Source organism: Coturnix japonica, chromosome 13, assembly GCF_054131305.1.
Source record: "Coturnix japonica strain WE chromosome 13, WE-NBRP24, whole genome shotgun sequence".
Lineage (NCBI taxonomy): Eukaryota > Metazoa > Chordata > Aves > Galliformes > Phasianidae > Coturnix > Coturnix japonica.
The window spans coordinates 14,655,979-14,669,681 of NC_140675.1; the positions used below are offsets into that span (position 1 = coordinate 14,655,979).

The 13,703-nt window shown below is 56.3% G+C and overlaps 1 protein-coding gene across 1 annotated transcript; it reads right to left on the bottom strand.

The window, feature by feature from the left end:
* Positions 1-2,552: 2,552 nt before the first annotated feature.
* HS3ST2 (heparan sulfate-glucosamine 3-sulfotransferase 2) lies at positions 2,553-12,364 on the bottom strand. The gene is made up of 2 exons (XM_015877027.3): positions 11,346-12,364; positions 2,553-3,724 (listed from the first exon to the last, which is right to left on the bottom strand). Exons 1-2 carry the CDS (start codon positions 11,816-11,818, stop codon positions 3,106-3,108), a joined length of 1,092 nt encoding a protein of 363 aa, XP_015732513.1. The 5' UTR covers positions 11,819-12,364; the 3' UTR covers positions 2,553-3,105.
* Between the last annotated feature and the right edge of the window lie 1,339 nt (positions 12,365-13,703).

Genomic DNA, 13,703 nt, shown 5'->3' on the forward strand with positions numbered 1-13,703 from the left:
GGTGCAGTGTGGAGCTCATGGCTGGGATACCCCAACCCCTGGTGCCACTGAGCAGCACCACACCAGGAGAGGAGAGCAGCTGAGTGCCCGCAGCTCTGTGCATGCATCTGCATGCTCACATCCACATCCTGCCTTTGCTGGGGTCTTGCCATGAGAGGACAGGTTTCCTCTGACCCAGCATGGCTCAAGAGCACTTCAGCATAAACAGGACCGGGGACCACTTAAATCGCATTCATTACATTTAAGTATTTATGAGCTGATAAATATTAAACAGCCACTCAAGGGGCTTCAAGCCTGAGCGACCCGATCACAACACAGAACACGCGATGGTTGCAGGGCTGCAGTACTGGGGGGCTATGGCAGTGCCCTGAGCCCTGCAGCCCCACAGGGGTACACAGCCCTGGGCCTGCAGCAGGACGGAGGGAGCAGACACCCTCCTGCCCTGGGAGAACCCATCCTGAGCTGTGCTGTAGGGGCAGCTTTGTGTCTTTGTGCACTGAACGTGAGTGCTGACATCCACGGCTGCAGCCTGATCCCCCTCGCGTGCAGCTGGATGTAGTGCTCTGATCTTGGCACGCATGTTAACCAAGTCACCCAAAGGTTGCTGTGCCATTCTGTCCATGGACGTTTCCATCAAGCCATGATGCACTCTGCAGCCCAGCACTCTGCTGCCCTTAACTAGAACATAAGGGACAGGATCAGCATACCCATTAAAATCACACAGTGATTTATGATTTACATGCTGGCTTATAAAGTTCACTTCTAAACCATTTTCCTACCACCTATTATGACCATTTAATCACAGGAATGCTGCTCAGGACAGCAGCTGTACAGCACAGGAAATACATCTGACATAGCCAATTACCTTGGGCTGCTCCAAGCATCCCCATCTCACAGGGCTCTCTCTGGGTGCCATTGGCACTGACTGCCCCTCCTGTGTGGATGTGGGCCCAGCATTGCCCCACACTGTGACCAGCCCCTGCCTGGCTTTGGCCAGGATGAATGGGAGCCCATGCCAGCCCTGACCCCCATGCACCTCCTCCTCCCTGACTCTGCACGTGCTCATGGGCACTCCCAGCACTCACTAAGCCAGGGCTTTTGGCTGATTTAGCCACTGGGAGGGGATTAGTCCTTCTAATCCGAGCTGCTGTGCACCAGGGGGCTCTGTCCTGCGTGCTCAGGACCCAATGGCATTTGGGAGCTTGGGGGGACACAGCTCTGTGCTGACACCCAGGTCCCTTCTGCAGTCTCACTGCACAGCACTGGCATTGCCATGTGTAGGTTGCCCAATTGAAAGCTTTTTAAGCCATGTTTTGGGAGCTTCCAACATGATCAGCATCGTCAGCACAGCCCTTTCTGAGCCCTCATTTGCCTCCCTCTTGGAAATTTAATACCTGATGCAGGCTCATTTCTGCTCCCTACATTTGTAAGGATGAATGTAGAGTAATTGTTTGATATTGCAGTTGTTTTCCCAGCCTCCAGCTCTAATTTCCCACTAATACGGCATTGCTGGGGGGATCAATCTAGCCCAGTACCTTCTGCTTCCTTGGAGTGGATAGGAAATGGCTTTTTCACTGCAAGCCTGGGATTTGTGAGTCTTGCTGTGAATGTTTATTTATTTATTTTCCTTTAAAGGAATAAAATCATATCAGAAGACATCCCATCTCCCTGATAATCCCCTCCGGGCTACTGCCTGCCCACAGCTGTCCGTGGGGCCTCACTGCTGGGTGCTGCCCAGCTCCTCCAGCTGCTGCTGGAAGATGGTGGGAGGGATGCAGGGAGCATGATGTAAGATGGCCATGAATTACCTCCAAGCTGTTCTCATCAGAGTTCTTTACACAGGAATCAGTCCCAGGAAGGCTCAGAAAGAGCATTCCAGCACTGGCATTGATTGCCCAGGGAGATGGTGGAGTCACCATCCCTGGAGGTGTTCAGGAACTGTGGAGATGTGCACTGGGGTACACAGCTGGTGGACATGGAGGGATGGGATGGGGTTGGGTTTGATGACCCCAGAGGCCTTTTCCAACCTTAATGTTTCTGTGATGCTATCTATGGTTCTACGGGCATGGGGCTGCCAGCAGGCAGGGCAGGCTGCAGCTCGGGATTTAGATGCTAGTGGTAAATTGCAACCTTTGACAGAAATACCTGAGATTTACTGTGAAAATCAATAGATGATTCAAACAGTTCAACGCTCGGAAAGGCAGAGAACATCTCTCGAGCAGGAGCTGCTGTTGATATGCACGACCAGTGGTGCTTGTTACTGTGACTGCTAATAGCCTGCTGAGATGGAGTGCTGCAGGATGGGACAGGCCATGAGTGCACAACCACAGCTCAGATCTGCCCCGTTGTGCCCAGCCATGTCACTATCATTCCTGGTATCATGACTGGAGCAGCTGAACCCCATGTCAAGCTCCGCAAGGCCTCCTCCCTCCCTCTTGTGCTGTCCCTGGGTCTCCACCTGCAACACCAGCAGCCCAGCAGCACGGCTGGGAGCAGGATGCCATGGGGCTGCCCCAAACACAGAAGAGATTGCCCTAAGAAAAGCCCATGCGTAAGGACCAGTGGTAGCCGCTTTTATTTACACAAGGGATCACATGCTGAACAAGGACGCTAGTGCCACTGAAGTACCCGTAACAGCAGGATTCTGTGCTTTATTCACAGGACAAAATATCGGTACAACATGTTTCAAAGACGTTTTGTTTCAAGCAGATACATCTCACCCTCCTGACGGCCACACTTCTCTGCAGGGACAGAAGGCTGTGGGAAGCAGAGCCCTGACTGCCCTGGGCACATCCTCTGTTCTGGCTGCCTGGCTCCCTTTGGGGTGCTGAGGAGGGACATACCCTGGAAGTGGGGCCATCACCACAGCACCACCACAAGGGACTCCACAGCAATGCATTGGGATGGCAGCACCTGTGGCACTTACCCTGCATCTGCAGATGGACACTGTGGTCCTGGCTCTGCTCACCCTGCAGCAGCCTGGCCCCCTCCTGCCATGCCACAGCTGCAGGAAGGATGGGGCTGGTGCAGGTCCTGGCCCTACCCCCCCCACACTGCCCCATGGAAGACTGCAGCTCATGTCACTGCAGCTCCACTCCTGGCTGCTCATTCCCACCTGAAGTCTTGCCCAACTGTTTCATAGAACTTGATGTTGTAAGGTCTATAAAAGTCCCGAAGCTGCTCTATCACCTCGGGGTCTATCTGTACATGAGTCCTCCCCTTGGATTTGCCCAGGCAGCGAGGTGAGCTGTTGCTCTCTGTTTTTTTCAGGCAAGGAAAGCCTTTTGTCTTGTTGAAGTAGAAGTGCTTATCGGTGATGACCCTCCGGATGCCCAGGAAGTCCTGCACCTTACCCATCTCTCCAGCTGGGTCAGTGATCAGCTTCTCCCCACTGACAAAATGGATCTGAGAGAGGGGGAAGTACTGCAGCCAGCTCTGCAGGTGCACAGCATACATCCCGATACGGATGGCGTTCCAGGAGGTGTCCACCAGGCCCAGGCTGCGGTTGCGGAAGGACAGCCCCTCAAAGGTGGGGATGTCTGGCTTCTTGGAGAGCGTCTGCGTGTAGTCCGAGATGGCGCGGGTGACGGGGTTGCGCACCACCACGATCAGCTTGGTGTCCCGAGACATGTTGAAGATCCGCCGTGGGGCCTCCTTGGTGACGAAGTAGCTGGGGGTCTTCTCCACTGTGATCTGGCTGTCGAGTGTGCGCGGCATCAGGCTCCTGCAAGCAGAGAATGTGGTGGTGAGGAGGAGCAGAACCAGGCTGGCAGGGTGTCCTTTCCCAGCAGGACCAGATGGCAGGAGGACACAGCTCCATCCTGCTTTGCTGCAGGGGCTGCCTCAGCCATGTCCTGTCCCAACTCCTGTGGGGCTGCACATACCTGGGTTGCTCAGCCCCAAGGGCTCAGGGCCAGGTAGGACAGAAGGGAGGGCACTGCACTGGAGAGGTGCCATGCAGCAGCTGTGGCTGCTCCATCTCCACTGGTGCTGAATTCACCAGCTTCAGGGCAGTATATGAGTTCACTCTGCAGCCATCTGCCCCGGTAGCTGCCATGGCATTAACCATGAGAAAACCTCTGTGGAGCCACCAGTCCATTCATCACATATTGCTACACTGGTTGTCATTTCCAAAAGAAATTACAGCTGCTGCAATTGCCCCTGCCACAATTGCATTACAGCACTGCTGGGCACTACCAGTGAGAGACAAGTGCCAGCCCCAAGTGCAGCCCCACTCCATGGGGACACAGCTGTCCCCACCTATGCCTGGCCCCCAGCAGTCCCACGCAGCCCTGGTTCCCCTCTCTGGGTGAAGGCAGAGCTGCAGGGCTGGGAGCACTGGGGCAGGCAGCTCCGCTTAGTGCTAATTAAATCATTTGCTTTGACGCGTGAACATCCAAATCAAATAAAATCTAATGGGATGGAAAGATTTATAAATTGCCCTTGTACTACCAGATTCAACCATTAGATCCATTGCAGCAGGAGGGCAGGGTGGCTGCACAGTGCCATTTGCTGGCACCAGTTCCCTGGGGCTTACTGGCGCTGTGACAGTGCTGGGACAACACCTGTATTGATGGCAATCGTTTGGTTGGACTGCAAGCAGAATGGCCTCTCCTCCACCTTCAGGTCTTTGGAAGGAACAAGGGGAGAGTGGTGCTGGACACATGTGGCTGCAGCACTGCCCTGCGCTCTGGGCATGCACCAGGGACTGCACCCCAAGGGCCTCCTGTGCTCACAGGCACTTTACGTTTCAATTATGTTTATTGCTCAAAAGCATCTGTTACTTCTTCCATTCTGCAGTGGAAGTTAGTGGCTAGCTGATTACAATTCATCTGTGAGCTGTAAAGGCACAAGCAGATGCTGCCTGGGGAGAGCTTTACGGTGAGCTCTGAGATGTGCCTCCAGGAAGGCTTTGCTGGCAACAAACCATGCATGCTGCCAGGGACCTGCTGCAGCTGCTGGCTGTGGGGGTCATGGGCTCCCAGGTCTCCTGCAATAGGATAGGCAAAGCCATGCATGGGAGTGCGAGGGAACAACGTCCTGAGCCCATCTCCATGGGATGCAGACAAACCAAACAGCAGACCCAGCCCAGAGGAGACTCATTGGTGGCATCACCTGGGCACGGTGTTTCAGCCCTCACCTGCTCTTGACCATTTCTTTTGTTTGAAAGAGAACTAATTCGCTAGCATAAATTAATAGAGATGTATTACACAGGTACCTGAGCACAGCCGTGGCTTAATTGGCCTTTCCCACTGCTCCGCTCCAAACCCCATAAATCCAGATTATGATTCCCATTGTTTAATGACTGTCAGGAAGTGCTAATTTAGTGCCAGGCAACACTGCTGCTATCTCCATATCACAAACAAGTTTCAGCGTAAATCAGTGCAGGACAGCTTTATAAGCGAGTTGCTGTTACAATATATTGTTGGAGAATCATAAAACTGCTGTTTCATTAATGGCTCATCTTCAGGCTTGTTAGACTTTCATTACGTGAGCTAATAGGTCCACGTATTTAAAAAATGAAATTACAGGTTCTAATCAATTATGAAAAACACAAAATCTCCGCATAATAAATTACAGAAATGAGACAGGAGTTGTTTTCTTTTTAAATGGACTCCCAGTGTTCGCTGCTCCTGAACAACAGAGACTGCTGAGACAACAAAACCCAGCCCGAATAGATAAATAAATCACCAGCAAAACCATGCGAGGGGGAGAAATGTCATCCACACATTCATCTTTGTGTTAACGGCGGGATCCCCAGAGCTGCAGGAGCTGGGAAATGCATTGCAAACTTAATTACAGTTGACTTTAAAATGATATTTTTGGACTTTTGCATTCTGAAAGTTATTTGCATACAAATAGCATGTCACATAGTTTTAAGCCCAGGGCTGGCATATTCGGGTTTGAAGGCTTCCAGCACCTGCATGGCGCTGTGGGTGCAGTGGGCTCCTTGCTGGGTGCTCCTTAGCCAAATATGCAGCAGGTTGTGGTGCCGGACCCCTGTGCTATGTCAGAGGCAGTGCCTGTGCAGTGACATGCTGGTGACATGGAAGGGCCAGGCTCACTGCAGCACTCACTCAGGTGTGGGACATGCAGAGGTGGGACACAAATGCTGCTGGCTCTGGGGCTGCTGCTGGATGCTCAGGGGTTCACCTGCGTGGTCCCACCTGGGGACCAGGGTGATGCCACCATCATGAGTGCTCACAGCACCCGCAGGCTGCAGCAGCCATACCAGAGCTGTCCATCTGGCAGCATGTGCACAAGTGCTTTGTCGTGGTGAAGAGAATCTGCAACACAGCAGAAATGGAGGAGGTTAAAGCTGATGCTGAGTGAGCAGCAGGGCACGGACATGACTGGGGACGTGGCAGGGTGAGCTCCACCATAGTCTGACTGAAGCAGTGTGGGCTGCAGAGCAGCCACTTCCCTCACCTGCCCCTGTGATCAGCTGTGGGAGCAGGGACACGTCCTGGGGCAGTGGGAGTAGTCGGGGGCTCCCTGGCACAGTGCTCTCTGCACACACATTCTGCTTGGCTGACAGTGTGGGACAGCTGACAGCTCCTTCCTTGGGACACAGTGGGGCCCTGCACTGCTGCAGACACTTGGGGAGGAGGGCAGTGCCTCCCCAGCACAGCACAGGGCTGCACTGCCCTATGGTGCCCCACTGCCACTCTGATTGCCCAGGGTGCAACCCAGGGATGTGCATCAAACCTACTGGGCATCCCCAGCCCTAGCAAATCCCCCGCTCACTGCACTAATCTGGCTGGAGATACAGCATTAATTCCTCTTGAATTAGAGATTATTTTTATTGTAGTTACTAAATTCTTAAAGCCCTTTAGTACATTGTAGATGAGCATTAATGCTCTCTCCCAACCTGCGAAACGACGCCTGCCCAGAAGGAGTTAACTTCTCTCCAGCACCTTTCCCAGACCTGAATTATTAATTCTCTTATAATCTGCCTTTGGGCACCCTGCAGTCCCTACAACACTCCCACATTAAAGAAACATACGCTCCCTTGCTGGCTACGTTGCTTTGATGTTGAACATGCGTGAAACACTCTCCCAGGGATAAATTTGTACAAAAATTCATCAGATGATTGAGATATTGCGGATCAACGTGCATGGGGGGAGCGCGTGCTCAGTAATCCCGTTACAGCTCTGCCTTCAGCCCTCATAGTGCTGCACGGAGCACTGCCAGCTCCGGGCAAATATTTGCTGCCGCTGCTCGTTGTGTGCTGAAGATTTGGAGGGTGCAGCTGGAGCTCCGAGGCCACAAACTGATGTGTGTGCAATCCTGGACTTCAGCCACTCATCGGCATGAGACCAAACTGTTTAATTTGGCAAAAAAATACCCTGTGCTGGCTCTGGTGGGAGGGCTGAGTGTACCTGTGTACCTGTGGCTGGGATGTGCCACATGGACACAGAGCTGAGAAGCTGTATGTGCCATGCTGTGCCCTGCTATGCCATGCTGTGCTGTGCTGTGCAAAGCCATGCAATGCTGTGCCACCCTCTGCCATACCAGGCGTGGCAAGATTGCAAACAGTGTCAGTAGATGAAAGCACAAGCCCAGCTCCACGAAGATTTTAGCAAAACTGGGTCAAGCATGCGAGAAACTGAGGTGTGAGGGAGATAAAAGAAGCTCTCACCAGCAGAGTGACATTGCAGCAGACTTTCAGGACGCAACACTACGGCAGCTGACACCCGAACAGCTGCTGCTCATGCAGGGACATGGAGCTGGGAGCAGCCCCAGCCCCAGCCCCTGGTGGGGGATGCGGATGGCAGCGCTGTGGGATGCCTGGCAGCAGTGCTTTGCTGCTGCTCAGCCCTGCAGGGTGGGCTCAGCACCATCCCCTAAAGCTGTATGGTTGAGGGGATCTGTCCCCACTGGGAAGTGCTGTGCTGAGAGGGGACCCAGAGAAACCCAGCCCAGCCCCAGGCAGTGCGAAGTGTTAATGACAGAGCAGCTCCCTTTAATAAATGTTTATGTTCAAAGAACTTACACCAGTGCTCACAGACAGATAATGAGGGACATTTCAATGCATAAAAGCAGTGTGAACACAGTAATTAACTTTGTTGCTGATTCATTTTTAATCATTCAAACGCTCCAGAGATTTGTGGTGTCCTTTAAGTCAACACAATCTTTTCCAAAAGGCACAGTGCTGCTGACCGTCACGCATGCAGGCACTGTGCAGCTCCCCTCTCACTGAACACCCCTGCCCCAAATCCTACAGCTGGGAGCTGCTGGGCCAGGGGAGCTTCAGCTCATGGGGATCCTTCACGCAGCCACACACAGCACACTGGGGGCTGAGGGCACTGCCCAGCCCTGCAGCACAGCAGCTCCCATGGGCACTGCAGGCTGTGTGCAGCCCTTGATGGGTGCCAGCAGCATCCTTCACCTCTCAGATTTGGAGCCCACAGCCATGCTGGGATCTGAGCAGGATCTCATGCTACAAAGCGAAGGTTATAACAAATTGCAGGGCTTACAAACAAGGTCATGGAAGACAGAACGGGAACACACATCATTAACACTGAAGGCTCAATGCTCTGCAAGGAGGTACCTCCCCATGCCCTTCCAGCACTCTGGAGGGGAAGTTCCCATGCACTGTGATCACTGTCAGGGTCAGTGCTGTGCCTGCAGCCCCATGCTCTGCTCTTGGGCACTGCAGCCCCTGTGGGGCCATGCACCCATCCTCTGAGCCAGGGCCCTGTCTGAAGTCAAGGAAACTTCAAAGCATCCTTGAAGCTTGCTGCCTTCCTCTCTTCTTGCTAATTAACTTTAGCAAAATGCACTGTCAGTCAAGCCCACAAAACAGTCCATGTCGTTGGGCGAAACCTAATGGGCTCCCATTTGTGTGAGAGCCAACGTGGCCATTAGCAGAGAGCAATTAGTGAGGCGGAGTGCGGGAGCCAGGGTTTGCAGCTCCCTCCTGCAGGCACAGGGAAACGTGACCACTTCCCTCCCACCTGAGGTTCTGCTCCCCTCTGTGCAGGGACCACAGCTGGGCAGTGCCCTAAAGCCCCAGCTGCCACAAACCACTGTGAGAGCATTGCTGGAACATCCCATGGGGTCATGTAGGAATCCTGCAGAGGAAAGCTGCACCCCAAGTTGCCGTTCAAAGTTAACTGTAAATTAAATGACACCAATTTCTCTGTGTTCTGGAAAATATTGAAGGTTATTGGCACACTGCTGCAGCAGGAGAAGCTCCATATTGAGCATTGAGCCCAGAATTGGTGATGAATCGATCCTCTCCAGTAGCTGGCAGGTTGGTTTCGGCTGTCTTAAAACAGATCTTGCTAAAAATATCTTTCCTGTAGTGTTTCTCTTGCTAATGAAGAGGATAAGAAAGGCTGATGGGAACAGCAAGGGTGGGGTTGGTTGGACGCTAAGGAAGCAGTGCCTGGGCTGCATGGGGAGCAGAGGGGTTGGACATTGGCTCTGCTCACCGAGGACAGCATTTGCCCTTCCATACAGCCCATGTCCCCAGTGGGTCCAGGGTGTCCCCTCTCTCCCATTAGTGACAGCTGCTGGCTGTGCTGGCATCAGCCCCTCGCTGGGTGCCAGTGCTGCCCTTTCCCTGCTCCCCTGCTCTCCTGGCAAGGTGATGGCAGCTCATCACGCTGAGCATTAGACCTGCTCCACATTTAATTGCTCCACTTGCAAGGAGTAAAATCAATTCCACACTTTGTACATTAGCAGCCGCTGCGCTTAAGTTTTGGCACATTTGTGAGATAAAAAAAAAAAAAAGTAATAAAACCGGGGAAGTGTCATTTAATTGTTTTATCTGAAGTAATTTGGAGACTCCACTGTCCTGATGTGATCTCTCCATTGATCTAGACACAGCTCCAGGCCCCGCAGCACCCAGCCATGCTCTCATCACCACCATGAGTTTTGGTCCCCTGCTGTCAGTGAGGCTCTCAGCCCTGAGCTCCCCCCACCTCACTGTAACCCAGGGGGTCTGCAAGGCCCAGGACGGTGCTGCTTCCCAGCCAGATGCAAGGCACACAGAGCTCCCACTGGATTTGGGGCTCGGCAGGACCCTGCTTCTCACCCAACCTGCTACACTGGGGCCCTTCAGCCAAACTGCTGCAGTTCCTGTCACTGTCTGCCTGTATCACAGAATCACCCCCTCATGGCTTCTAGGCAATCTGCAGTTCCTTTAGGACAGGAAAAGGGCTTCATAGCTCTCCACCTGCACCCATACTAGCTCACCAATCACCTGCCAGCAGAACCATTGCACACAGAGCAGCACACCTCTGGCTACACTGCTCTCCATGATCCTGGCACAGCGGCTGCCTGCACGCCTTGACAGCCCTCCTGCTGCTGTGCTGGGGCTGGCCCCCTGGGCAGGGATGTTGGAGGACTAGCCCAGCACTCAAACAACGCACAGAGCAGCCCTGACCCACTCGCAGTCAGCAAGCAGCATCCTGACGCCACAGGCATGACTCATGTCTGGCCTGCACAGAGACAAACACAGAAGGGCCAAGAGCAAGTATCACATCGCACTGCTTCCCAACCCATTTGGGAGCCGACGAGCACCACTTTGCTCAGGGAACATGGAAGAGAGCAGAGCTGGGTGCACAGCCCCACAGCCAGATGCATTGCTCTGCACACACCTGTGCCAGGCATCCTCCCCTGTTGCACACTCACAGGTACAGGTGGCCTCCCGAGGCTGATGCCCTACGAGCACCAAACCCTGCCTGGGAGCTGCCCAAGGCTCCCACAGTGCTCACCGCAGAACAAGGCAGCACGCTGAGCAGGAACCAGCCAGCATGCAGCCTGGGCTGTGGGTGTGGATGAGCACCCTCCACCCTATGCTGAGCATCACCAAACAGTCCACAAAAACCTTTACTTAAATGAAAATCTCACCATCTCCTCCTGGAGATGCACTCGCTGTTATCTGCGAATTATGAGGGACCGTGAGCACACTCTCGCTTATCTGACTCGAGGCACACGGGGAGCAGGAGGACGTTCCGCCCTTTCACAGACCCTGCCATTAAAGCTGTCGGCAGAGCGGCTCCGAGGGACGCTGCGCAGGGCTGCGGTACCGGGGCGGTCGCGGTTCGGGGGCCGCTTCTCGGTGTGCGCATCCCGTGATGAGCTGGAGACGCGGCATCGCCCAGGTTGCAGCGGAGGGACCCGCTGGGCAGGGGCTGCCGAACCGGGACCTCCCCGGCCGCCTGCGCTCAGCCTCGCCCCAGGGATGCGGGAGCCGAAGGTCTCCGCAACCGCTCGGCGCAGAGCCGCGATTCTGCGGGCAGCCCGAGCCGGGCGGGCGATGCGGGGCGGGAGAGGAGCGGGGCAGCGCGGGGCGACGCCGCTTCGGGGGCCGTTCCCGTATCACCGCTCACCTGTACCACTCCAGCCCGCGGTCGTAGTTGCGGTCGAAGAAGTGGGGCTCGGTGCCCAGGGCGCGCACGTCGGGGTGCACGCGGATGAACTCCAGCACGGCGCGGGTGCCGCCCTTCTTGACGCCCACCACGATGGCCTGCGGCAGCCGCTTACTGCCCGGACGGGCCGGGCCCGGGGCGCTGCCTGCGGGCGGTGCCGGGGGCTCCCGAGGGCGGCGGGCGGGCGCGGAGCTGCCCGGAGGTTCCGCGGGAGGCGGCCGGCAGGACCGAGACTTCTGCAGAAGTTTCTTGGCGGCGGCGGCGCTGCGGGCGGGCGCGCAGCGGGCGCGGGGCGCGGCGGGGCCGCCGCAGCAGCAGAGGAGGCTGTAGCAGAGGTAGGAGCAGGACAGCGACAGCGTGAAAAGGAAGAGCACCCTCCGCGCCAGCCGCCGGGATGGAGCCACGGCCCGCCCGCTGGGCGCCCTATGCGCCATGGCTCCATGGGGCCACACCGGCGGGCATGGCGCTGCCCGGCGCGGCGCGGCTCGGCGCGGCTCAGCGCGGCGGTGGGACGAGCCGCTGCCCCCGGGGCTCCGCGGCGGGGCCGGCGCCGCGCTCCCGGCGGGGCCGCTCGGGCACGGGCATGGCTGGCGGCTACGAGGCGGCTCGGCCGGGCCACCCCGCGGGACTGCGCCCTCCGCACCGGCCCCCGCGCGTCCGCGGCCCCGGCGCCGCCGCTCCCATCCCCGGCGGGCGCGGCTGCGGCTCTCGGCTCCGCGGGAAGTGCCGGGGCAGAGGCGGCTGCGCTGCTATTTAAGGGGCCGCCTGACGTCAGCTCCTCCCGGAGCCCCCGCGATCGCACGGCGGCCGCTGCCTCCCCCGAGCCGCGCCGCGGGGCTCCCGCCCGCCCGGGACGGAGACGGGGACGCGACGGGGACCGGCCTCGTTCCTCCGCTGCGCCGGACCCCGGTTGGGGTGCGGGCTGCCCGCCCCGCTCTGCCCGCCGGGCTCTGAGCTGCCTGAGCTCTTAGCGAGCCTCGCCGACGGGGAGGCGCTGAGCGATCCCGTCCCCGTGAGAGGTGCCCGGAGGTGTAGCCCTGTCCCACGCCCGACACAGCTCCAATAGCTCTGCCGTCAGAACCGGGCAGGGTTGGAGGCAGCCGCTGTCCCGCCGGGCCCTGCACATCGCTTGAACCTGAGTCCTGAACTACGCAGAGGTGCAGCACGGGGCGGAGTGCCTATTGCCTCGCACGAGTCCCTGCGCTCAGGGCACGACACGGCGCTGGGTCGTGGTGGACCTGGAGTGAGAAGGACCGGGAGTCGGGAAGTCAAAGCTGCGGAGGACAAGGCAGCCCGGCACGGGGTCCGTCCTGCTCCCGGGCTGCCTCCGCGCCGGGTCCTTGAGCAGCTCCTTCCCTGCGGCATCCACTGAGGGAGGGGACAGAGCGAGGAGGGGCCTCCCCGCATTCAGCTGTGATTTCTGTCCTCAGCAAGGGCAGAAGGAGCAGCCATCGGCTGCTGTGGTATGAGCTGTAAGAGGAAAAATCTTGAAGAAAACGCAGATATTGCCAGTTTGGGGATGCTCGGCCTCACCCGTTTGCTTTGTGATGCCCTAAAAGCAGATTGACCTGGGAAAGGATTTTGCAGTGACCTGCAAGGATTTTGCAAGATACGGATGCAGACTGTTGCTTCATCCCCAGCCCTCCAGCTCCCTCCACTTGTCATGCTTCCTTCCCTCTCACACCCTTCCATCCCAGGCTTCTGCTTGACTGCTCATGCCAAAGGACTGTGTGCAGCACCACATAAACATTAAGTCACTCTCCCTGCCTTCTCAGCATAGAAAGCTTGTTCTGCTTCAGAAAACTACTTGTCGTGTTACTTGGGAAGAAGGATGGTGATAGAGTGAGACAGGCACAAGGTACCAGCCCAACACAACCAGTGTAGCTGTGGGCTCCCTGGCAGCAAGGTGGGGAGGAGATTTCCTCCTGTGCAACACCTGGGAACTCAGTGCAGATGTAAAGAAAGGTGGAAAAGATGGCTGAAAAGCAGTGCTCTCTGCAGTTTCTTTTGCCTGCACTTGTGTGGGAGCAGTGAAATTGGACCTTGCTGGGAGTTTAAAAATAGTCACTTAAGCAACAAAGAAGCTGATGGCTCAGGAGAGCTCTGGAGTACCAAGATGGGACTGAGCTCTCATGGGACTGGCATCACTGTAGTGGGTGAAGTGACCCACCTGGGCCACTGGATACTGTGTTTTCCTCAGAGTAGAGGATTAACGCTAGTACATCTGTGCAGATCACAATCAAAACCAGCACCATGTCAGCCTAAAGGAGCCCACAGGCTCATGGTGTAAACTCAGCCATGCTTGGTGCTTCCCTGAGC